The sequence below is a fragment of the Nylanderia fulva genome, unplaced genomic scaffold, assembly GCF_048542155.1.
Source record: "Nylanderia fulva isolate GAGA-0341 unplaced genomic scaffold, ASM4854215v1 Scaffold14, whole genome shotgun sequence".
NCBI lineage: Eukaryota > Metazoa > Arthropoda > Insecta > Hymenoptera > Formicidae > Nylanderia > Nylanderia fulva.
This window is the reverse complement of record NW_028189622.1, coordinates 2,297,088-2,322,872: the sequence shown is the minus strand read 5'-3', so window position 1 is coordinate 2,322,872 and position 25,785 is coordinate 2,297,088. Positions and strand designations below refer to the sequence as shown.

Genomic DNA, 25,785 nt, shown 5'->3' with positions numbered 1-25,785 from the left:
GCAAAGGAAAGACTGGAAACGCGTGATTAAAAAGATATGTATACAAATTTAAATTTGATAGAAAAATTACCTCTCTAAAATAAATATTCATTTTCTAAAAAAAAATTATATTGATATCTTTAAGAGATTCTACGCAAAAGCGTCACGTGTGAAAACATATAATTAAAAAATAAATCGAAGTTCGAAATTCCTTGAAATATACTTAATTCCATCATTAAATCGAGCGAGAACACAATTTAAGAAAAGGATATATTTTATTATAAATGGCTATAGAGTATTTTTTACAATCATTATGCTTTACTCATACAATCAACATTACAGAGCATACCTCAAAGGAGGAAAACAAAGTCGATGATATCATTGTCATCCGAGTGGCGAGGCAATTATGGCAAATAAAAGATTTAGTTCTTGACGATCGAAATTCAAAAAAAAAAAAAAAATGTAATTGTCTCGCCACTAGAATTGTTCTCTCTAATAACGAAGCGGTCAAGGATGGACGAGTGTATATATATATATATATATATGACATTAATTTATATAAATAAATTAAATATAAACGACAAAAACGAAGAAACATTGTGGGGATTTGTACATACAAATCATTTGATATAAATGCGTTACGGTAACTCGATTCTAATGACGATCGAATCAGGCTATATAATTTCATTCGTTTAAATTGGGCAGTGTACCATTAAGACACGTACGTTGAATATTAATTAAAAATTTATATTCTTTTATTATTCGCTAAGTAATATATATAGCATAGGATAGATTTAACGAAAAAAATGTCGACTAATTGAATATTAATATGTATATAACCGGACGTTAAGTAGAGATATATATTTTACCTATTAAAATTTTTTAAATTATTACCAAATAATTAATAATTCATGAAATATATCTTTATTGTTTTATACTTAAAATATGATATTAAATTTTAATTGCTAAACGTTCCTAGTTTCTTTCTTAAAAAAGCAAAATTTAAAAAAATTTAGGCGAATTAGCAAACATATTTAAAGAGAATTTAATAATTTATTTGAAAATAATTTTCGTAAGGATTTACTTTAATATTTTAATAATAATATTTTATTCTCTATTTTTTGTATGCGCGTATATTGAATGTTAATGAATAATCGTGAGAAAAATGCGATGAAAATTATACCCGATTCGATTGCAGTGATAGAAATGTGTTTTGCATGCACTTTTCAAAGATCAGCTGACGCTGAGCGCTTCATTAGAGAACCGAGGACCGAGTCGAGGACGAATCGATCATGCTGGGCTCACCGATCCTGACTCCGCTTAGACTACATATTTCTATTTAGAAAGGAATTATTGTCTGAGCTCGGTGAGCAGGCACGATCGATCCTGCAAGTACGAGGCGGCGTTTAGCGAGACGCCGCGGAATAAATATAGATACGTATATAAATAGACGAGAGGAGCTTACAGAAAACAACAACGAACAAAAATATATACCAAGCACCAAGTGTGGATTAATCGAATTAGCGAATAATTTAAATACTTTACATATTTTAACGCTTTGCTGAAAAACGAAAGAGAGTGTAAAAAGAAAAAAAAAGGTGAGAAACGCCGCAAAAAAGAACTATCTTCAACGAACCATATATCTGTCTCCATATAATATATCTATCTCTATATATATATCTGCATAATATATATAAGCTTCTTCGCGTAGTTTACAAAAATTAATTATACAATTATATAAGCTAAACACGCAACGGAATGATTTCATATTTCTCTCTCTCTCTCTCTTGTTCTCTCTTCCTTCTATTCCTCTTTCCCACTCACTTCTCGATTCCTAGATTTGCTTAATAGTGATGTAGCCTCTTGTGAAAGCGAAAGCTATTGGTAAAATTTCAATACGACGATCTACGAGATTAACTCTCGACTAGTGCAACTGCATCGAATCAAAAAATTCAGTGTAGAATTTTTATTTATAAAACACTACTGAAAATGTAAATCTGATACAATTAATTATTAAAATTTTATAATTCTACAAACAATCATTGTATTGACATTTCGATCTCAATTATAACGCATTAATTTCTGTTATGAAGATTTAGCCTAAGTATCTCTTGGATAATCACGTAGATCAGTCATAGATCGCTAGTGCTAAGCAATTGACAATAAGTAATAAAGTAAACACCGGTATGCTAAATTCGAATCCAGTCTTAAATTGTTAAGAATACTCCGATATTTCTCGCTTCCAATTCTAATGTGAATAATACTGACATAATAATGTGTGGTCGTGTCGCGACCATTCCTATCCGCGTCCTCGCGAAGGATTATTAGGCACTCATCGTAATGATCGATGATTAAACGTATAATGGAATATCCAATGATTTGTCATCTGTGTGACAAGTGCTTGTTTGTTATTCCATGGACGCGATGGACGATCCACTTGGATGTAGATGCGGAAATTATTAACGCACGCCTAATTACATTTAACACTTGGAACGTCCGGAAATGTAATTTGTCCGGTAACTATGCAATTTAAGCTGCAATTGACATTTGCAGTTTAAGACTTCCGTCATTTTTTATTACTTAAAAAAATCCTATTTTATATTAATCGTTTATTGCGCATATTAATTTTTATCTATTATTAGAATGTAAATCATATAATTATTAATGTATGGACGAATATAAAAGAACTTTAATTAATGATAATTATTAGCAGCCAATAAATGCAACAAAATTCGAATGAAAGAAGAATTTTAAAGACAGCTGTTTTGATAGATTAAATATATGTGTGCGACATATATTCTGCATGAATAAATTATATTCAGGGTAAAAATAACGCACAAGATAAATTAAAGCGTAACAGTTGTAAAAAGATGAATCGAACACGTTTCAGTTTTAATAGCAAAAAGAGGACATTCTCTAAACTAAATCGACATTAAATTAAATAATATATTACAGAATCATTTATAAAACGCAAGTGAGATATGCTAAATTTATTCAAAGCGGACTGTGAGGAAAATTGCAGAGGACAAAAATGCGAAAAAAAAATAAACTGACTAGAACGCGGATATAGTTCGATACTTATATAACTAACGATATTATTGTGGACTAGAAAGTGCAACTCACACTCGAAACTGCAAAAGAAAATGCAATGCATACCCGTCGAAATCATGCATCCCCTGGCAAGATCGTGGATCAAGTTCGAGTCGCAAAAAATCATGAAAAATACGGCTAGTTATTTTTTTTTTTTTTGCATTCTCTTAAATGATATACTGGCATACTGCATACTTATAGTAAACGCGCGTATCGACTCGCGACACGATACGTATAAATATATACGCTTATACATATATATGTATTATGATAGTCTCCAAGTATGAAGTGGTCACCCGTTATAAGGCCCACTTATGAAAATGCGTATGAAAGAATTCTACGCTTCTCTTTTACGCGAAGAATGATTTCGTCCCTCTAAAAAATTCCACTTGTGCGCTCTCGAAATTCGGCTCTAGTAATTCGCAACGATAGAGATGCTGTTTCGCGCTAGAATCTGTCCAATGACGTAGATCTTGTCGGAAAAAAACGGAGAAGACATAGGTCCTAAATAAGATATTTGGCACTATTTGAATATGATATTGAATAAAATATTGTGACGATTACGATCAAAAAAATCGATTCTGAACTATATAGCTGGTTCTCAGACTACATCGGATTTAAAAAACGCATTGTTGATATTTATAAATCAGTCGAATTTACGATATTTGATGTCCTTTTTCCGACGAAGATCTCCGTCCCAACTGCAAATCTGAAGAGCACATTACATTAGGAGCTCTTAACAATATAGTATAAGTTATTAAATATTATATAGATACATGCCCTCTACGTTCTTATCGTTTCTTTTTATGAAAATAAATTGGCAGGTAGCAGGCACCGTGTCTCTACCGTAGTATATCATAGATCGCAGTCATCAAGTCACTTTGATCAAGTAATGTGTTTTTGATAATTATATCGGTATTTTTATAGTTATTTTTTTACTTGGAAGAGTAAATATATTGAAAATTAAAGTCGATAATTTAATTTTCAATACCACCTGTAGAATTTTGATTGTTACGTTCTTAGCGATCATAAAATTCGATTTAAGATAGATTTTCCAAAAATACAAATTAAAATAACTCCGATCTACTTGTAAGTATCACGATCGAATTATTTGGTCGAATAAAGTATTAAAGAGTGCTCTATTTTGTTTCCTTCCTTTCTAAAATAAATATGTCTATTTTTGTGTCAAATAACTGCATATAAAGAAGACAATCGATCTAAACTTACGAAATTACGAGCAAAGAAACCGATATACCCCTAGTAATAACTTACAACAAACAAATATAAACATCACCTTATTATCTTTCAAATTCTATCTCTCGTTAGACCTTACGTACCAAAATAGAAAATCCTCGAACTAAAAAGAGATTTCCTTAGCACCTTTTTGTGAATCCTGTAATATATTTGCAGGCTACCTATCACAGATCCACCAATCCTGAAAAAGCCATAGATGGCGGTTCATTGGTCGAATCTTAAAAAAATACTACCATCGAAGGCAATCGATAGCTATCCTTTCGTTTCCGCTCATTTTTTCTCTTCCTGAGAGACAATCGCAGATCCCAGGCATATTAAACATACAAAGATTGATGTCGCAATACTAGCTAAGACGATTGTAAATCGGAGGCTTTCATCGTATAGAAGGCAATGAATACTTTCCGAGAATACGGAACAATTAAATATGTAGGATGAATATATACGATTTATACAATTCTTGAACAAGTATTGCACACCACCATTTTCCCGATTTTGACCATCGTTTTCATCCTGCTTTTTATCAAAATATCATCTCATCGGTTCAGCCGATGATGAAAATCAGCTTGCACGATCGCAAGCGACGATCCGACAACCAATTCATTCTGTAAGATACGCTTACAGAAACCAGACAACCAAATGATATGCGAGCGCGCCTTCGCCTTTGATTGCGCTCTTTGATTTTACGTCAAGGTAACTAATGAGACTGTGAAAGAAAATTTTGCTTGGACAGTCGTGTTTCTCGTGTTTCGCAACGTTGTTATCTCACGAACTCTCGCATGCAAATAGTATACATCGTCAATGAAAAATGAAGGCTCTTATCGAAACAAAACTTACGTAATACTTATCCGATTAAACATTTCACCAAGCTGCCTATATCGATACTTAAAAACTATCTCCAAAAATTCTCCGTTGACCATGAGGTTTCTCGCTCGCGCATTCGAACTCGCTCGAGCGAAGAAACTTACGCAAACGGAGGTCGAAAAAAGCGAACAACCCTGTTTTAAAGCTACTAATCTGTGATAAATCGAGATTATTGAGAACTAAGTACTCTGCCTCAGCGAGGTCCTACGAAAAGATATATTCTGATATTTTTTAAAACGCCTAGACGCGGCGATCACGAATCATTCTTTGATGTGTACGCTCTGAAAGACATTTTAACAACTCGCAGAGCGTTTCGACGTCGACGATAATTACTTTCTCATATAAATATTCAAGTGTTTAGTTTTTTCTCACAAAAGAAAAATGTCATGCTCATCACCGAACCATTTCTAAGTCTTTTCTTTTCGTCTAAAGAGATCTGTGTTAAATATCACCTGTGCGAATCCTCGACGTCGAAATCCAATTCCCTTCTCCGCGACACTTTCTCAAATCTCAATAAATATAAATGCAAACAAAAAGTAATCGAACACGCCGCCCTAAGAGTGTCAAATCACGAAAGAAACATTGAAAGTGTCGCGCGTGCATCGTTGTTTAAACGAGATGATAATTCTCAGATTTTTGATGAATAAAAAAATTTTTTCTGGGAATCGTCATCTCCAGATATCGTAGTTTTCATTCTGGCACACTTTCTTTCTCCCCTTATTTTAACTCTCACAATCAGTCACTTCTTCGTTTCTGTCGCGCGCACTGGCGGCTCTTCATTCTCGTCACTGTCTTACTAATTGGGGAGCGGGAAGAGGTAGAGCAGAACCAGGGTGGATAGGAATGTCGCGAGAAGCATCGCGGATAGAACGCGGTCCTGAATCGTACGGAGTGAATCTGCGGCCGGTTTTTCGGTGCCACTCCCCCCCTCATCGCGAGCAAGGAGAAGAGCGGTGACGAGACGCGCCAGAGCCTCCAGCCCGTACGCGTCCATGTAACCCACGTCCATGATTGCGTCCGCGTCCAACAACGCCTCCTGCAACACCAACAACGATACTACTCAGTCCCAGTTTCTACGTCGCCGCACTGCGAGAACATTTCTCACGTGGCCTTAAGATATTTTTGTTCTCTTTGAGAAAGGCCCTACTTTTGTATCGATGAGAAAAAAGCATCCTCGGGGAATAGTCATCCTTGTGATTATTATAATTGTCTGTAACTTATCGCCGTATTGTATAAGGAAATCGTTTGTGCGAAAGAACTTTTGATAGAGTTTATATCTTTATTTTAATATTTGTCAAAATTGATAGATAATTAATTTGCTCGTTCATTCTTTAATTCTATCAAAAGTTCTGTCACGAGAAAGCGATTCAAGGACATCGAGAGGTAAAATGGGAAAGCAGATAAGCAATTTTAGATTTTATGTAAGATGATGAAAATTATTTTGGATCGTTTGTACAGTTAGGATAGTGTTAGAAACCCAATGAATGTTAATTGAGAGATGAGACATTCGGATACTGGCAGGAAGGGTGAGAGCCTGAGATACAGACTGTTCCCCGAAGAAGCGACACAAAAGCGGATTGGAATCTAGGCACATGCAACTAAAGCTTCTTCGCTAATTTTTTCCCTTCTGGTGATTTTATATTCTTATATATAATATCTATACATCCGTATTTTCATTTAGCATTTTTTTTAAAAACGGTTTACACTCGATCATAATCTGATTCAAATCGGGGACTGACTAGTAGTTGTTGGAAATATCATCGAGAAATGACGGCTATATTGCCGAAGCGTTAGTTACGACGTACACAGACGTTCGGTTACAAGTGATATGTGTGATAAATTTTTTTTTCGTTCAACTGTTCACCAAGCAGATCCGATAGGTCGGGCTTAAGTAAGACAACATGGAAGTATCGTCGTCAATTCGTAATCATGTTTTATAAAGAGTGTTTTTTCACACTTCTTTTGTGTCTCATTTTTGTATTTTACTCTTCGGTGATCGGTTATTTAATATAATTACTACCTATCGTGATTCTCGTATCGCATCATTATTTACAGATGAGAGACATATCGGAATAGTTCGATTGATTTAGAAGTATCCATGAAATTTATATGTTTCCATATGCTAACGATGACAGCATGTTTCATGCATGATGATATATATATCCTGAGCGAAAGAGAAGCACAAACTTTTTCGAAACTAACTGATAAGATTTGACGATATTTCTTACCTCATCGACGCCAATCTTTCGACACGCCTCGAGGAAGTTGTCGACATTACGCCTGCATCGCGCCATTGTCAGCTTAGGCTGCAAAAAAACATTAATGTCATTATACTGATAACCAAAATTGTATATTGTAAAAATCACAAATTATATTAAAAAAATATACTTACTACAGCGGGAGAAGGAACATGTATACTGGCAACCGATCGTGGTCTGACATGATTAGCCAGGTGGCAAAGAACAACGCCGTCCGTTAATGCTGGTGCGAGGTCCTCCGGCAGTGCCATTTTTAATCTCGTCTCTATGTGCTATAAAATAAACATGATATTTTCTTTGTCCGTTATAGATTATATAATATTATAATTACAACTGCTTTTCGTTATACTTACATGTCGTAGTTGTTCAATCAAATCAGCTTCCTCTTTGGCGCGTTCAAATTCTCTTCTCATAGTAAAAGAATACTTTTCAGGCAAATTACTGCTCCACGTAACGGATCCTGGAGATTTCGGACTGCCACCGTTTTTGCTTGGACTCTTATTGCCTAATAAAGATAAACATACTATGTATATGTGGTATAAATTAAGTCTTTCTTCACTGCGTAGAATGCATAGGAGAAATTTTACATTTTTGTAAAATTGCTCTTATGCATTATATAAATGTAATTTTTCTTTAAAAGCGATTCTTAAAAGCAGCGATCATAAAATTGTATATTATATAGTTTTACTTATAACTATAGAGGTTCACCTTCTACGTAACCAACAGCGGTTTTCACCAGCCTGGGCGCGTGTGCTGGACTCGTGTTCACAGACAGGATACTACTGCAAGTTTTGATGGGCGAGCTAGGCTTTTTGTAAGGTTGTTCGAAATATTTTCCGGTCTTGTTGTTGTACTCGTTGTTGCTGCCGTTAATGATCGGCGTGTTTTGGTAGTTGATTCGCGACGGGGTGACCTTCTGCACCGGCCTCTTTAACGCGTTGTCCTCGTTAAAGATTTGCTTACCAGTTAGAGTAATAATTTCCTTATTGCTCGAGTCGGTCGAGTCGTTGTTTTGCGACTCATTGCCTGGTGGTGTCACCTGTTCGCGAGGTCTATATACGCTTAGACCTTCGTTAGCTCTCTGCAGCTTCAGAGCTTCCTTGTACTCCCTAAGAGATAAGATAGTTTATAATTTCGAAGCTTTATGCGTCATTATTGCATTCGAGAACATGATATAATGACTTTCATGAATATTAAGTGATGATCTTTGCGAATATGAATGGTTAAAGCAAGACAACTATATATGTATAAAAAATATTGAAAGCATGATAACAACACTCTTTAATCTTCTAACTTGCAAGAATTGAAAATAAAAATAAAAAATCATTTTTAATCAAAGAGTATAATCAAATGTCCAGTCTCTGAACGCTTGAGAAAATGAATACGGCAGCGTTGCTTGTAGTTGTTTAACGTATATGACTCGTCATGGCACTACTAGAACGCGTCTGCTGGAGGATTCAAGTACGGTTGGATGAGTAAGATGAGTGTAACGCAAACGTAATAATGTGAATGAGATAAACTCAGACGGACAAGAGCTTTTGTACGGTTCAAAGCAGAGTTACCTGTACGTTTGTATGTGATTCAATGGCCTCTTATCGTCGCCGTTCACCAGGCTGGCGGGATTCATCGCAGTCTGAAGCGGGTGTACCGATTGCGCGGACGGTGTCTGCTGCGACTGACTCGTCGTCAAATGCGTGGATTCCAGATGGCTGTAAAAAAGGATCGCCAGCCACGATAATGCACATGCATGCATGCAAAAGTATACGTATATAAAACTACCGTGTCCGTGACAAATTCGTATCACAATATCAATGGGAAACACCGACAGAGAGGGGACGCGTTCGTTTATTACGGAGGGAAAGCACGCGGATCGAATAATCATTGTAGCGAAAGGTTTCACTTACCCCGGTGGCGTAATCGATGTGTGATGAAGGCCAGAGATCATCGGTCTCCTAATGTCTGCCCCGTTCTCCGATGTGCTCCTCTCTAATCTCCTCTTTTCCAGCTGATCGTGCAGTATCATCGCCTGCAAAAGATTTCACTTAAGACTTTAAGTTTTAGATCAATAAAAGATAACTTAACAATACAGAATTAAACGAATTAAAAAAAAGGATTTAATTTTTTTTTTTCAATCTCTTAAAATTTTAAATTTCTGAGAAAAAATATTCTCAATCAATTTTTTACCTTTTTTTATTCTAGAATTTATTTTTTAATTAACTCTATGATTATATAGATTTCAAAACAAATTAATATTAAAAAAAATATTTTTACATGTAAAAAAAATACTATGAAATTGATGAAAACAATGAGAAATTGGATACATCAGATTTACATATGTAATATATTATTACTGATGCATTACGCTGTAATAATATATAATTTTAAAACATCGTGTTTTATCAGGTCAAGGTTCTGTAATGAGATTTGAGCGACAGCCAACAACGGCTTGTCGAGACGACTATCATTGCCGTGGCTCTTGACTTGAGATCTATTCGACAGCTAAATATAGCGTCCATGTCATCTTTCAGATTCTGTAATATTCTTTAGCACTCTTTGCTCTAGTTAGTAATGCAGTTTAATAATATGTCTGTAATAACTATAGATATGATCTAATTTTCCATTAATCTATTATCAAAATATTATATTGATATCACTATTATCTTATAGAAATCCCACTTGATCATGGATCATTTTTAAGAAAATCTAATTGCCTGAAGAGATATAATTTTTAATTTAATTCAACAACAAATATATATGGATGATCGACATTTTTATTTGTTAGATGTGCGAACTAAAGAAAAGAGAATTTTATATTCAAATGGCAGTTACACCATATTTGATAAACAACTCGTTGATAAGAGAAAATTGAAAAATGTCATCTCATTATATTTCTCACGAAATACTTCATATCTTGAGACAATCGGAAGATTGATTGCGAAGCCTTTTGTACGATAACTTTACGTGTTAGCCTACCTTGCCCAATTCATCTTCCAGAGACGTGTGCTCCCCAGGTGAAATCGTGCTAGGTGTCGACGTGCCACTGCAGGACCCGTTCACGCCTACCTCGTGCGGTAGCGTTATCGAAAGCGGTGAGCATTCCTGCCGCCACAAGCCGCGTACTTCACCGTCGTGCACCTGCACGCAAATGGTGGCCAAATAGGAGGCATGTCAAATTTGTGAATGGTGTGCATCTTGCGTACCAGTAGAATTTTATTCATGCACTCTCTTTTGTACAAAACATTCTATCGAAAGCGAGATTACTGATATAAAGTTCTTTTTGTACACAAAATTCATACAAGATTTGCACAAAAACTTACAAGTGTATGTAACAAGTTTTTTTATTATAATTCTAAGAAGTCATATGAATAAATGAATAATAAGTCATATGAATAAATAATTATCCTTGTGGTCGGAACAAGTGTCTGTAAAGCAAAAGCACTTTTTTTACAGCAAGAATACAAAGCAAAAGTATATCACACTTTATTGTCATCGTAAAACATGTATTCTTTTTTATTTACAAAATTAATTATTTTAATAATTTAATTCTTTCAACTACGCACACATAAATAAATGCTATAACATCTTGGTATTTTCCATTCATTTTCTTGGATAAAAAAAAACAAGAATGTTTAAGTCATACGATTCAACAATATTTCGAAATTTGTTTTCTGTACGAAATAAAAGCAGAAGCGCGTTAATGTGCTCCGGTTTATTCATATGACCCATTATTTCGGATCAAAGATCCGCGGGCGATTCGGCGACAGACTCGCCGAATAGCTTAGCGAGACAGCTGCTGAACGTGTGTAGGAGATGGAGCGACAACGAAAAGGCCACGAGAACGACGGCGAAACTAACCGCGCTGTGGATTTCCTGGGACCAACGCTTGTCGACGCCATCGCTCGTGCTGTACCCGCTGTCAACGTTGTGCCGCCGATGCGACCTCGTGTCCAGCGTCACGTGACCCCTCGCGTCCAAAGGTGCTCGCCGCGTTCGACCACCTCTGGCTCTCTCGTGTTTCGCTGCCTGCCTTTCCAAGTACTTGAAAATGTGCGTTCGCCCGCGAATGCATAGCTGAAATCGGCAAATAAGAACGACCAACGGTTAGAATCGGTATTCTGAGAAGAGATGTTCCCTATATATTTCAGTTCCCCTTATTTTTCTTCCCATCGATATTGAATGTTCTCGCGTATGAGAATTTAAATAAAGTCTCGAATAAAGTATAGGCGTAAGGCACTGGTTTCGTAATCAATTCCGTAGGGTGTGAAAAGTCTACGAATAAAGGAAACGATGGAGTAATATCGTCTACGGGTTATTAAAATTTGTCGGTCTGAGGAAAGAGCGTAGGTGCTTGTGAGCGTCAAGAAAAATAGACTCTCTCTATTAAATAAAAACGGATGAAATAATTCGTTTACGAATGCTCACCGAGGCAGGCGGCGAGGTCAGCGGATTGTCGGACAGTCTGAAATCCACCAATCCCTTCATCTTCCTCATCTCGTTCGGAAGCACAGATATTCGATTGCCGCTAATATCCAGCTTCACGAGCCTCAGGTACGTCAGTTCTACGTAAAAATACGTTTTAAGAACGTTAATTAAATTTCTCGTCAAATCCTCCGATAATTATTCAAGCTAAAAAACAATTTTAGATTCTAGATTTCATGTTAGATTTCCTTTTTTATTTAGAATTAATTTTCTTATCTTGTTTTTTTTTTAACTAATTTATATGACATATGTCAATTCAATGCATTAATTTTGTAAGGTCTAATTTATCGAGAATTATACTTACAAGCAAGTTTTTTTGCAAGGACTATTTTTCATACAGATTGATACACTTTCTTAATCGTTGATCCGATCGTAATATAAATGCAATTTGCTATATGTGTCGCAATCCTATTAAAAAGCCGGGCCTACCTATAGGCAGGTGCACCAACAAGTTGCTCCTCAAGTCTAGAGACCGGAGCCGCGCAAGGTCGCCTATTCGAGGTGGAAGGCTCGTGATTTCGTTGCAACCTGCGTCCAGTTCTGCCAACGCTGTCATCCTGCCCAGTTCATCTGGCAGAGATGCTAATCTATTGTGCGCGACTAGCAAGGTCTGGAGGGGTAGCCTGCATATCTCTCGAGGTAGTGACGTCAATTGGTTTCGACTAGAGACGTCAGGACACATTGTTTTTTTTTTGTAAATAAAAACTTTGCCAGGACATTAGCAGAATTATGTCTCTTATGCGTCAGAATTTTATTCTTAAGAACGAATAATATATACAATCGACTTTAGTGGTTGATGTTATTTTTTAAAAATATTATTAACTTTATTATATATATATATTACTTTTATTTTACTAGATTTTTAACTATATTTCATGCTATAAAATATAGAACAAGATATAAGTAATCTTCTGATGTGGTTATCGATATGAGTACGTTTTATCATACAGGATGTAGATATATATATATATATATAAATCATATCGACACGGATGTCAATATAGATAAGCATATATACATAAGTGTACAAACCTAAGATCGAGGTAGTTCAGGGATTGGAGCATCGAGACGGTTTCCGGGATTATTCTTATGGCATTATGGTAAAGGTGCAGCTTCTCGAGGAATGGAAATTCCGTGACTTCCTCCGGTAACTCACTGAAGCGATTTTTCGAAAGATCTGTAACAAAAATAAAATATCTTTAAAAATTGTTACAATAAAACATTAAAAAGAAACGTAATTTCCAGAGATGTAGCATAATTTTAATAATAAATTAGAGAACTCATTTTATGAACACAGGCCTGCAAAATGGATTTTGCGCTAATTTAAAAGCTAATTTGCAATTAAAAATTGTCTCTCTGCGTCGCAAAATCTTGCATTTTTATTAGCACAGTCCAAAGTAATTAAATTGTACTCGACAACATCGTACAAGCAATAGACGATCTTATGGCCGCTACAATTGGCCGATAAAACTCATTAAGAAGGGAATACTATCGAACCGTCTTAATAAAGTACCGATATTGTCTCCCATAGCAACAGCTGTGCTCCGATTAGGGCGGTCTTAGGGTGTAGCTGGGGGTTGTTATGAATGGGGCGCGACGCGGCCACGTGCGCGCACAGTCTCGAAACGCAAGGGAAAGGACAAGGGTAGCTCAGCTGCTCCCGGCTTCGAACCTTCTTCCTGATCAATAACACCGACTCTCTTCGAGTCTTGCAAATATTCGCAAATATCGTCGATTCGACACGAGGCAAGTATTATTCCTTCGACGCGACAGGTACATACATAGAAAAATATTGCACGCGTGTGTAAAAGCAATAAAATTATATATAATTATGTAAGATTTTCGAAAAATATAAGAATTTATAAATTACATATTACATTCTTTCTCTTATTGAATACAATTTTGACATACATATAAATACATACAATTTACTGAAGAAACAATTAGAGAAATAATAATCTGTAATATGTAATTTAGAAGATTCTTTGATTTCTTGAAAATCTTATACAATATTATATATTTTATTGATTTTACATACACGTGCAATATTTTTATGTGTAAGATTTTCGAAAAATCGAAGAATCTTCTAAATTATATATTATACACATTCTTATAATATAATATAATATTCTATATAATATAACATACCTATACATATGCATATGTATATTAAAATTTTATTCGATGAAAGAAAGAAATGTAAAATTCTTATTTTTTTCTTACTTTTAGAGATTCTTTTAACATATGTGATTAAGAAAAAGTCACTGATTGTGAGACTTGATGTTTAAATCGCTTAAGATGTAGGATTTTAATGAATAGTTTTTAAAATATAAACAATTTGATAGTTTTGGAATATAAAAACTTTAATCTTATTTAATTATATAAATTAATTATATAAAACAAAATAATTGAAACGGTATAACGTCATATTTTGTATAGATATCTAATAAGATATCTAGTATAAGATTCTCTATGTATATCTTTTTGGAATAACCAAGAAAGGAAAATAGAGGGATGGATTAATTTACGGAAATTTTCCAAATATACCTCAATCTGTGGGGGAGAGAATCTGATTCCGAATCTGTCAAATGATCAACGGAAATTGACAATCGTCGCGTGAACAGGATACGCGATTTCCTTTGAAGGAATCAAGAATAAAGTTTACTGAATAATTTTCAATTAACAATAAATTTATAAGAATCATCTTTATGTAACATTTATTTTATTACAATTTAGGAATTATAATCACGTTTTATAATTATGAGATATTATGTTTTATTCCGATTCAGAAAAAATTGTTATTTATTAAATATTATTTGAACAATTGTTTTACAATTATGAAGTATTATGTTTTATTCAGATGCAGAAAAAATAGCTATTTAATAAATATTTATTAAATAACAATTTTTTCTGCATCTAAATAAAACAATACTTCATAATTATAAAACGATTATTCGAACAATAATACGTATGTATTCGTCACTGTTCTGATATTATGTTAATTTAATTTCAAGTTCTCTCTATCGTTGGTGTATAATTATTGAAATCGTAAATTACAATGACTCGGAGAGTTATACAATGCGCTCGCGTAATATTCTTCGTAACATAAGCTATAAATTATCTTTATTCATTTCAAAACTATGGCAATTTACGCGATTATAACCCGAGGGTGTGTCCTGATGAGTGTAACTTCGTTAATCGATCTCGTTTCTTGCATTCTTCCTAAACGTATTGAAACGGGAGCAATTCGAATAGAAAATAGGGGAAACCAAGACTTGGATAGGGATGCTGACAATATTCTCACATATTTGTTACATTGATGCTTTGTTCTCAATAACTGCAAAGCAATATCTCGATAAAGAATATATAGCACGAAATGTTGAATAAAATTTAATCATTTTAATCATACAGATCATTTAATAAATAAGTTACAAACTAATATCCAAAATATTTAATGCTCTTCATTGGTCTTATTAAGAATTAACATATTTTGTTGAATAAAATTTCTTTTAAATAATGAATAAAATTTATTGAATAAATTACAATGTATTGATTTAGTTACAACATTATCTAATAATTAATTAAACTAATTCATTAATATTCCACGAGGAAATCTTTCCTTCTCGTATATGTAATATACATATATGAAATTCCGGCGTTGAAAAATATTTTTTCCAAAAATTAATCGAATCGAATTAATATGCGCAGTAATGTTTCGAAATATCGACATCCCGTGCAGTTTAAATATTTGGCCTGGAATAGTTGGGATACGGTCTAGCCAGTATTTGTGGTGCAAGGGCGTCGGCCCGTCTGACGAGGACCCCTTGCCAACCCCATGAACAACTCCCACACAATATTGAATTCCTGTCCGCGCGCCGTCTCTTTGTGCAAAGTGACAAAATTCGTCGACTACGTATTGCGGCGTTCTATTGTGAAATTTATTCCGCGGATAACATATGAGATACACGCACCGTAATTCATAGATATAAAGCCGTCTACTGATGGTAGACTCCTCCTACGATAAGTCCCTTTCGCAGAGACGCAAAATCGGTGAAAGTATGGGAGTTGCAGCAATGAACGTGACTCTCATCTCTGAGTAGGTACATACACATTCATTTGATTGTTAGAAATCGTCGGAAAAGTGCGTGTTTCTATTGTAAGATAAAAATAAACCGTTATCGCTTTCAAGAGGAAGAGAAAGAATAATAGATGCATTTCGAAATTTAAAGGCATATACTTGATAATAACGTAGGACCGAAATAAATGTAATAATAATTAAAATTCAATGTTAAAATATACAAATAATTACAATATGAAGAGATGTGATTTAATTGTCGCTAAATATTTGTTACATCATGCGTGTGTTATGAGAAAAATATTCGATTTATTACGAAACATTTTATGCATTTTTTCACGTTATTAATCAACATGACGGAAGTTAGTCACACTGATTTCGAATTCACCGGTTGATAAAAATCAGCGGAACCGCGCGTGCGAATGATTATAAATATGTCTGCACTTCCGTTCCTATAACGGTTCAGACTGACTGCTCGATAAATATCGCAGCCGTACCCTTCGTGGTGACTGTGTACAGGACGTTTCAAGAAGGGTCGATGCACCCGAATCTTTTCAAGGACCAAGGTCGAGGTTCTACCGAGCCTAGGATCGATACGCGATTTGCGTGACGCGCACACAGTGACATTATTTACTGATAAAGGGCGTGGCACTTTTATCGCCGATATAATCCTCTTACTCATTTATCGCCCTATCGTGGATTTCACCTATTCGAGATAAACGCTTTACTAAACGACGGATAATGAAATATTGTTTCAGATTACATCCTCTTCTCGTTAAAAAATATTTTTTTTTATTCTTCAAATTAAAATTTAATTTTTAGTAAATACTCCCGAGATTTTATTATACCGTATATTTCATGTTTATTTCTGTAAAAGTGTTAATGTTAATTTCGAATAGGATATATACATTAAAAAATCCGTAAGTTCAGTCATTATAAAATAAAATTCGATAAGAATAATTAAACTATGTGAAAAAAACAATTTTTTTAAAAGAGTATACGTAAATAAAAAATGAACGTCAGATTGAATTTGAAAAATCCGTTTATTCAATCCTTTAAAGTACTAACTCGGTACAAAAAAGGGGGAAACACGTGGAAGTGGAAAGCGAAATTGCGCGAACGTGTCGAGCGGAAAATGTCTACTTCACGGTTTTCACGTTAATCCCCACGTGCTGAAACATGCGAGGCCAACGGCCGGAAAGAAATAAATGTCCGTCTAGGCGAGACGGTCGCCTCGGCGCTCGTCTGGCGTCTGCCTACCGTTTCTTTCTCTAGTTCAGGTTTCCATCTAAGTGCGCGACCAGAAGAGGCGGTAACAGGTAGCCTTGAAGGTAGCCAAGCCCGATTCATTTCCTCGAATCTTAACTAGCCGTCTTTATTGCACCGCGATGAAATTAAAAGATACTTGTAAAACGTCCTAGCTGTATATGTATCATAATATCTTATATAACAACATTAATGTCTTATGTTATTTTTTATAATTTAATTATATATTGATAATATTGCTTAACTTTTATTTATATTGTATGTGAAATTTAAATATAAAATGTAGAAGTTTAATTGCAAATATGAATGCGATCCAACTGATTCGGGATGTAGGACGCGTTATTTCCCTAGGGCGACATAGGCTATTCAATGGCGCTATTGAATGGATAGAGGAATTTAGCCTCGGAGCCGGTTTACTAACACCTGAGGATATGATGACGCACAATGCGATTAGTAAGTGATAAAAATAAAACGGTTCTTATAAATACCTGTGCAACAGGAAAAAATGTCTGATTTAATACTAAAAGTGATTCTAGGTATTCATTATCAATTATCATAAAATTCTCGTTAATTTTATTTTATAGAATTTTTTAAATTTGCATAATCTTTTTTTATCTATCAACTGTGAAGATAACATTCATATTTTTCCATAAAAACATAATTTATAAAACTTAATAAATATGTTTAGTGTTTTTGAGATAAATTAATTAAAAATATCTTCTTAATTTTGTATACATTTTATATTCGGAAAATAATAAAATGTAAAGAACTTAATTTTCTATTTTACGTTTATAATGAAATACATTGAGTGTGAAATGCACATTATTCTTGCTCATAGCATAATGATGTCATGAATATATCATATGATTTCACGCGCAATGTCATCGCATGTGTAGCGAGACGAGATCTCAAGCTTCATTTATTTAAGCGCCGGATGTAAATCCTGATGTACAAATGAAGGACGAATTCCTCTATTTTCTGGGTGTGTCTCGCACGATTCATCGAATGTTCGTGCAAGCAAAAAAGTCTCTCGTCTCCGTGACTTGCCGTCGTTGACCATGAGTTGCAGGTGATTGTTGATTCTCCGTTAATTGGAACATGTCACGCACAGAGATCCCTTCTTTGAAGGAAGGAAAATGCACTTTCAAGACACGAAGAGAAATTCAACAGCATTAATCGTTTGACGTTATTGTACAATGATAAAATAATATCCCTCACTCTCCATATACGGGACACGGGAAAAGACAAATGAAATTTTTATATTTTATTTGTGATAGAATTTTTTGATATCGCGAATATTTTCAGAAGGCCAGAAAAGAATCATTCTGTTTACTCTATTTGAGATTTCTTTCTCTTTTTTCTTCAACGATAGCACGTATATAATAAATACGATTATTTTTGTTCTGGCGCCAAATAGAGAATGTAATCTATCGAATGACGAACGATATTGTTTACAACGATGGTGCAGCATAAAGTAACATCGATCCGCAGTTTCGTAGCGTTACGATCGCTCGTAACCGTTATCTCAAATAAGTATTTGAGATAAGTACATCCGACGCCGTAAGAGCATTTATTTCTTTCATCCTTATACATCCCGCAAAATATGACGGAAACAAGCTCCTAGTATTTTTTTCAAAATCGAAGAAAAGAAAAGAATATGAGCAGATATAATTTATGGTCCCTTATATCTATGGTGTCTCATGCTGTTTTCGCTGATCTTGCAACCGCTAAAGGTGTGGCTAGGAAGAAATCGTTGGCGCGCGTTCAAGAAGAAGACTTTAAGTTGTCCTGCAGGAGAGAAAACGCGAGGTCGTGAGAGCTCACACATCTATAAAGGTCTCGAAACAGAGAACCCCGCGATCGATAACGCCCCCATGGCAAATATTGCCCATGGGGGTTGCCATGCTGTCAAGCACTAAGCAAGGTACTGGCGTTGCTCACTCCGGCGTGCATCGTGCTCCAAAACAAAGTGAAATATTCACGGCCTTATCAGCGTGAAATTTGACCGAGTTACCTTCCGCGGAAGACTCGGCAGGCTCGATGCAAACTGCATCATATGCAGGAGGATGCAGCCCCGCTGTGTTTGCAGTGAAAACTGTTTGCGTAAGACACGCCCAAAAAGAAGATAGGAATCAGTAGAGGAAAGAGAAATAGATTTTTTTTTAAGAATTTAGAGATGGGGTTTTCCTTGACAAAAATCACTCAATTTCACAATGCTTGTGTAAGCGTGGCATAATTATTTTTAGCTGCTTAAATTGTTATATATATATATATATATATATATATATATATATATATATGAAAATCTTGTGTTATCTCATATCAGGAAAAATGCCTAATGCTATGCTTGAAGTCAGAGAAATAGATATCGTCTTGGGAAGATAGCTTCAGAAAGGTATTTTAAGACAAAAATTCCTGAAAAAAATTACAGAGGATTATATTAGAAAAACGTCATGTCTTTCATATATATATATATATACATGACGTTTTTCTAATATAATCCTCTGTAATTTTTTTCAGGAATTTTTGTCTTAAAATACCTTTCTGAAGCTATAAATATCTTCCCAACACGATATCTATTTCTCTGACTTCAAGCATAGCATTATGCATTTTTCCTGATATGAGATAACAAAAGATTTTCAGATAACATTAGATCGCATCTTTTCCGCTTCTCATGATTCCGAGAAAGTCGTCGCTCTAAATTGCCTTAATAATATCATCATCGTTACGTAACGCAAATTTCATTAGTTCCACACTATAACGTACAAAGTTATCGCATAGATCAAGAGGAACGAAAAGTTGATAAATCCCTTTCTTCGAGAGAACGAGAATTCCCGATTCACAACGCGAGCCAATTACGGTATACGCTTCGCATACCTGAAGCGCGATTTTCACGTACATATAAAAGTGACTTTTGTCGTCATTGTTCACGCAGCGACGACGTCGAGGAGGCCAGTAAGAAATATAATACCGCGGAGATGCGTCAAGGTGCCTTTTCATGCTGCAGCAGCAAATCAGTCACGCGATCAAAATTTATTAAAGCATATTTCTTTGTTCTCTTCAAGATTAAAATTACGATTTCTGCTTTTATATTTTCATAATAATCTATTTTATTCTTAAAATCCATTATTTAACTAATATAATAATAATTAAAATCAACTAGTTGCGTGTTCTTCTGTTTTGCTGTCTTTACTGTTCGTTCAATTGAACTTCACCAATAGCAACAAACTGCTGCGGCAGCATGTTGCACATGAAATGGTACCTGAGATGCGTCAAGGTGCCTTTTCATGCTGCAGCAGCAAATCAGTCACGTAATCAAAATTTATTAGAGCATATTTCTTCGTTCTCTTATTATTTCAAGATTAAAATTACGATTTTTGTTTTTATATTCTCATAATAATTATTTTATTCTTAAAATCCATTATTTAACTAATATAATAATAATAATAATAATAATTAGAATCAATTAGTTGCGTGTTCTTCTGCTTGGCTGCCTTTGCTGTTCGTTCAATTGAACTTCACCAATAGCAACAAACTGCTGCGGCACATGAAATGCACCTTCAGGTGAGGTGAGAAGAAAGGACTGACTGAGAAAGAAGAGAATTGTGCATATAAGGAGAAAAGAAGTTCACACGACGCATCCGTCCAGTCGGAAACGGGCCTCTTCGTCGTCGTCGCGTGCTGTCCTTGAACCGTAGCTATTGCCGTGTCATTGGCGGGCTGAACGCGTCAAAGACGAAGAGGACTACGAGCTGGAGAACGCACGAGGAAAGGAGAAAGAAAGTGAGGGAGGACTCGGAGGACCGTCGCTTTTGTGATGGACCGCCGCAACTTCCGGTGACGCGCAAAGTGCGGACGAGACTCGCATACTCGATCGGACGAATTCAAGAGCACCTTGGTCATCGTCTAGGCGAAACACCGGTTTGACCGGATGGAATGACATTTAACGCAGGACCATAAGTAATAATTAAGCCTAATAAATCTTGAGCTTTTTCGTCAACGTGTATTAAGTATCAAAGTTATTTTTAATGTGTCATTCGATATATGTATATTATTAATCACTTTACATGTGTTCCTCTATTATATCGAGATATGTATACAGAAATATATGTAATTAATAATACATATATACAGGGAGGGGAGTATAATTATTATTACAATAATTTTTTTTAAATAATGCACACAATGTTGGATCTATAAACAATAGCTGCAGTTATTTACATATGAAATGAAATAGGATTCTCTCTGTGATATCTTATTTCATTGTTGAATCCCTGTATACGTTTGAAGTTAATATATTCGGATAAAATATATTCATGTGTGCTTCTCCCCTGACAAAATGGAATTCATCGACGTTGTAACGCCTGAATTCTCAAATGTACATTCTGATGGACGGTGTTTGGATTCCATCTAAGCCAGCTGTCAGAGATAATTTCCACAGCAGCGAGTTGTCGACCATCTGGTACGCGACGATTCGACCAGCCATGAATTTACGTGCGCGAAAATTCGCATTGGAGAACGTACGCAACATTGAAAATTAAACGAATCAAACCTGAAACAAATTGTTTTTCGCGAGAAAGAGAGGGAGGGAAAAATATCGATAAAATTAAAAAAAAAATAGACCGCTAACTCGTAAGAAAAAGATATAATTAGCAAAGATCTATTCCAAATTATTCGAGAAAATGTAGCGAGACATCGTGTATACGAGAAACGAGTTTCCTAGCACGTTTCCACAATCTGGTTTATACGTTGACGAGGCGGCTCATGCGTGTCGAACAGTGCGTCGTATTGTGCATGCAGCGGAATCTCAGGCCACACATTCGACTGTGCGTGATTATGGATGCATGTAATACATTTGGCAGACGTGCCAGAGCGTATGAGGATAAGAACGCACGACAGAGGAACAAAGGAGGTACTTTTTTCCGACGACAGAAATGTTACAATTTTGCGCTCGCGCCGATGCACAAGATAGATTCGCCGATTATAACTTTAGTGATATATTTTTTAACTCGAATTTTCCTATATTTCCCCTTCCTTATTTAAATTTTATTTTGGCAAAATTTTAATTCATCTACGAAGATATTTAAAAAATTGTCAGATTATTTTTCTAAAAATTTGCCTAAAAAAATGCCTGCAATTCATTGTCATTAAAATTTAAGAATAAAAATTGAATAAATATATTTATAAGATATTATATATTTATAGAAAAATAATTATAATTAGTGTTGTAATATTCGTTAACCGATTTTTTTTTAGCACAACGTCATAATTACTACATGCTGAAAGATCTCCCTCGCGGCTTTCTTGCTTCTCTTTATAGAGACTAACTTGGTGTCAAAGTAACGAGCATCAAGCGTGTTTTCGTTATATACAACGCTTGACCTAAAAAAAAATGCTCGAGTCAAGAAATATGAAATTGTCCTGATGAAAAATTCCAAAAAAGATTTTTCTCAATAATAGTATTTATCAATAAAATGTGAATATTTCATTAAGATACTGATGATCAATGTATAAAATTATAAAAAAATATCATTAATATCGTTGCCATATAGATACAAAGTTATTTCAGTAAATTTATTGTAATTGCAAATTTATATAATTATTGGAGATTGTGCTTATTTTCAGACATACATAACGATATAATTGTGGGAGAGAAACGTTAAAGCAAAAACGATACGTATATATCAAATATATATGTAAAAAGAATTAGAGCAATAAATATAACTATAATTATTAACTGTTATATCGTATAATTAATATCCATCTATATCTTTCATCATAAAAATTTTTGACATACAAAATATTAATATGTATACGAAGAATTAGAGCAAGTAACTATTTATTTTATTATATTGCAATTAAAACTAAACACTTTATCTATAGCTTGCATCATAGAATTTTTCTATGAATATTATAATATATGTATCAATTTTTCACAGCATATAAATATGCCTGAATTTTACATCTCCTATATACTATGTTTGTCGTTTTTATCGCGATCTGTCAGCTTGAGATCCGAGTGCGAAGAACTAAAAGACGCCTCTGTTCCTCATAATTTGCGTGCAGTGTCGATTTTAGATTTAATCGTCGAGGCAAATTCATCGGTCTCCATTTCCACGAGTATTATCCACGCGCGGTCGCGCTTCCCAATTTAAACCTACGAAGCCAAGAACCACACGCTTTTGCAGATTGAGTTAGCCTTAATCACGAGGCGGCCTACAAATTATACCAACGTATAATCGAGCGGTCGCATCGGCCATACCGTGGAGGAGAAGAAAATGATTCTCAAAACACATGCGGAGAGAAACACATTCATAACATGTATGCAAATTAGACTCATATTCATATTAAAAAAAAAAAAATTAATTATTAAAAATTAATATGTTTAAATTCAATATTACTGTAATTTATTATTTATATCGTGTATTTATTTTTAATACAAACATGATATTTGTTTCGTATGTATATTTTGATATTATTCATACGATGCCTTTTCGCGCTATCATTCTTAAATTAAAAACTATCGGTTCTGATAAAAAAAAATCAACATTGAATCGTTTTGAGAATTTTCAGATGAGTGATGAAAAGTCATATTGGCTCGTATGTTTTCTATACATATTCATAAACTATACGCCTTTGGCTATCGTGATTTTTATTCGTTGCTCACGATGCATTATTCCGCTCGCGATAATGCACTCGTCGTGCTATAAAGGCATGCAAATGGAAACGCTACATTTTTATTCGGATGCGAATATAGCAGTCGCGGAGAAAAAAACGCGAGAGAAATACGAGTAACGTTTACACCCCTTTTATATTTTCATGCGTTTTCACGGACAATGCATGTCAATGGGTATTCAAATACGAACTCGTGCGTGTATACACGCGAAAAGTGCGTTCCGCAGAAAGCGACTTTGATCTTTCGATCGTTACTTTATGCCACCTGGCATTCGGCGAATCGCGTTATGTCACCTGCGGCTGGAGAAAAATTGTTATCATCAAAGGATGAAAGGGTTCATCGCGAACGCCCTAACTGCGCATCGATAGTTACTGAATGAATATGTTTTTCATTAAATCAGATCCTTTCAAGAATAAATTTGATTAAGGCAAAGAAGCTCCATCTTCTATTTAGCAAATATATGCGTTACATAAAATATAATATTAAGAAATGAATAAATATTTTTAACGTATAAGACGGGCAACAAGAGCCAAATCGCGGATGACAATGCGTTGTTCTAACGAAACTAAATAATTTTTTGTTAGAATTAAATACCGGTGCACAAGGCACCAAATTTTTACTTGGACACGGCCAAGATTTTAAATATGAAATAATCTCATATTTTGAGATTTAATTTCAATACCCCTTTAACCCCCCTACGGAAAATAAATAAATGAATGCAAGAGAAAAATATAGATCCGAAAATCGCTGAATCGGGAATCGAACCCGAGACCTTTCGCTTGCCGGGCGACTGCTCTTCCAGCAGAGCTAAAATTACCCGATTCAGCGATTTTCGGATCTATATGTTTCTCTTGCATTCATTTATTTATTTTCCGTAGGTGGGTTAAAGGGGTATTGAAATTAAATCTCAAAATATGAGATTATTTCATATTTTTAAAATCTTGGCCGTGTCCAAGTAAAAAATTTGGTGCCTTGTGCACCGGTATTTAATTCTAACGAAAAATTATTTAGTTTCGTTAGAACAACGCATTGTCATCCGCGATTTGGCTCTTGTTGCCCGTCTTATACGTTAAATTTATATTTATATTACAGAGCCTTGTTAAAAACTCTTATATTTAATAAATATTTTGTTCAATTATGTGGAAACATTATTTTAAAGAGATAAAGAATATATGAAATACATTTTTTCTCTTCTAAATACAATTAAAAAATTGTTTCATGATATATATTGGAATCTAGAATTCTAAAATAACAGATCCAATCACATAGAAAAATGTTCAAAGTTTTTTGTATCGTGAATCTTTTGTAATTCGCACGTACAAATTGCGTTGGTTAGGAATATATCGCAAAGGGAAGAGATAGAAAGAGAGAGATTGGCCTCGTTGATAACCCTATGCCTTTATCTTTTTATCTGATAAAGCTCGCTCGCAATGGGAGCACTATGGTGAGTTCACACAATGAGCGATCGGAAGATGCTGATATTGTGTATGTGTAACAATGGATGACACGAGGTAACCGCATTTTCGACAATGCAATCGACCGACATTTGACAATTCTTAGTAACTCGGCCAAACAACAGAGTCTATAATTGTACGAACGTTGGCCCTATTGAGAATAATACAGTGCGAAATTTCCTATATTATCCGCAGCTTTTTCAATCTTCTCGTGATCATATAAAATTAGACGTTTATTATTAAATAAAATGCTACTTTCTCAATTTCATATCGTTAAATTTTATTTTATATTAATAGGATGTCCGTATATAAAAAGAAATTTTAAAGTTTATCAAATGTTTATAGATGTCCACAAACGATTGTAGGCCACGACCTGAATATACGCGAACAAAC

The 25,785-nt window shown here is 34.7% G+C and overlaps 1 protein-coding gene across 2 annotated transcripts in view; it reads right to left on the bottom strand.

Annotated features, from left to right (window-relative positions):
• Lrch (Leucine-rich-repeats and calponin homology domain protein) overlaps positions 1-25,785 on the bottom strand; it is a 44,644-nt gene that overhangs the window by 4,751 nt on the left and 14,108 nt on the right. Inside the window, exons 2-13 of one of the 2 annotated variants that reach the window (XM_029300491.2) lie at positions 12,954-13,098; positions 12,351-12,583; positions 11,865-12,001; positions 11,298-11,513; positions 10,416-10,577; positions 9,347-9,468; positions 9,005-9,151; positions 8,151-8,551; positions 7,796-7,947; positions 7,577-7,714; positions 7,413-7,490; positions 236-6,220 (exon numbers count right to left, since the gene is read on the bottom strand). In XM_029300491.2, the coding sequence (XP_029156324.2) occupies positions 5,981-6,220; positions 7,413-7,490; positions 7,577-7,714; positions 7,796-7,947; positions 8,151-8,551; positions 9,005-9,151; positions 9,347-9,468; positions 10,416-10,577; positions 11,298-11,513; positions 11,865-12,001; positions 12,351-12,583; positions 12,954-13,098 (2,171 nt within the window). In that variant the 3' untranslated portion in view covers positions 236-5,980. Of the gene's footprint in view, positions 1-235; positions 6,221-7,412; positions 7,491-7,576; positions 7,715-7,795; positions 7,948-8,150; positions 8,552-9,004; positions 9,152-9,346; positions 9,469-10,415; positions 10,578-11,297; positions 11,514-11,864; positions 12,002-12,350; positions 12,584-12,953; positions 13,099-25,785 lie in introns of those variants that run through there. The other variant, XM_029300490.2, reaches the window with a different exon arrangement.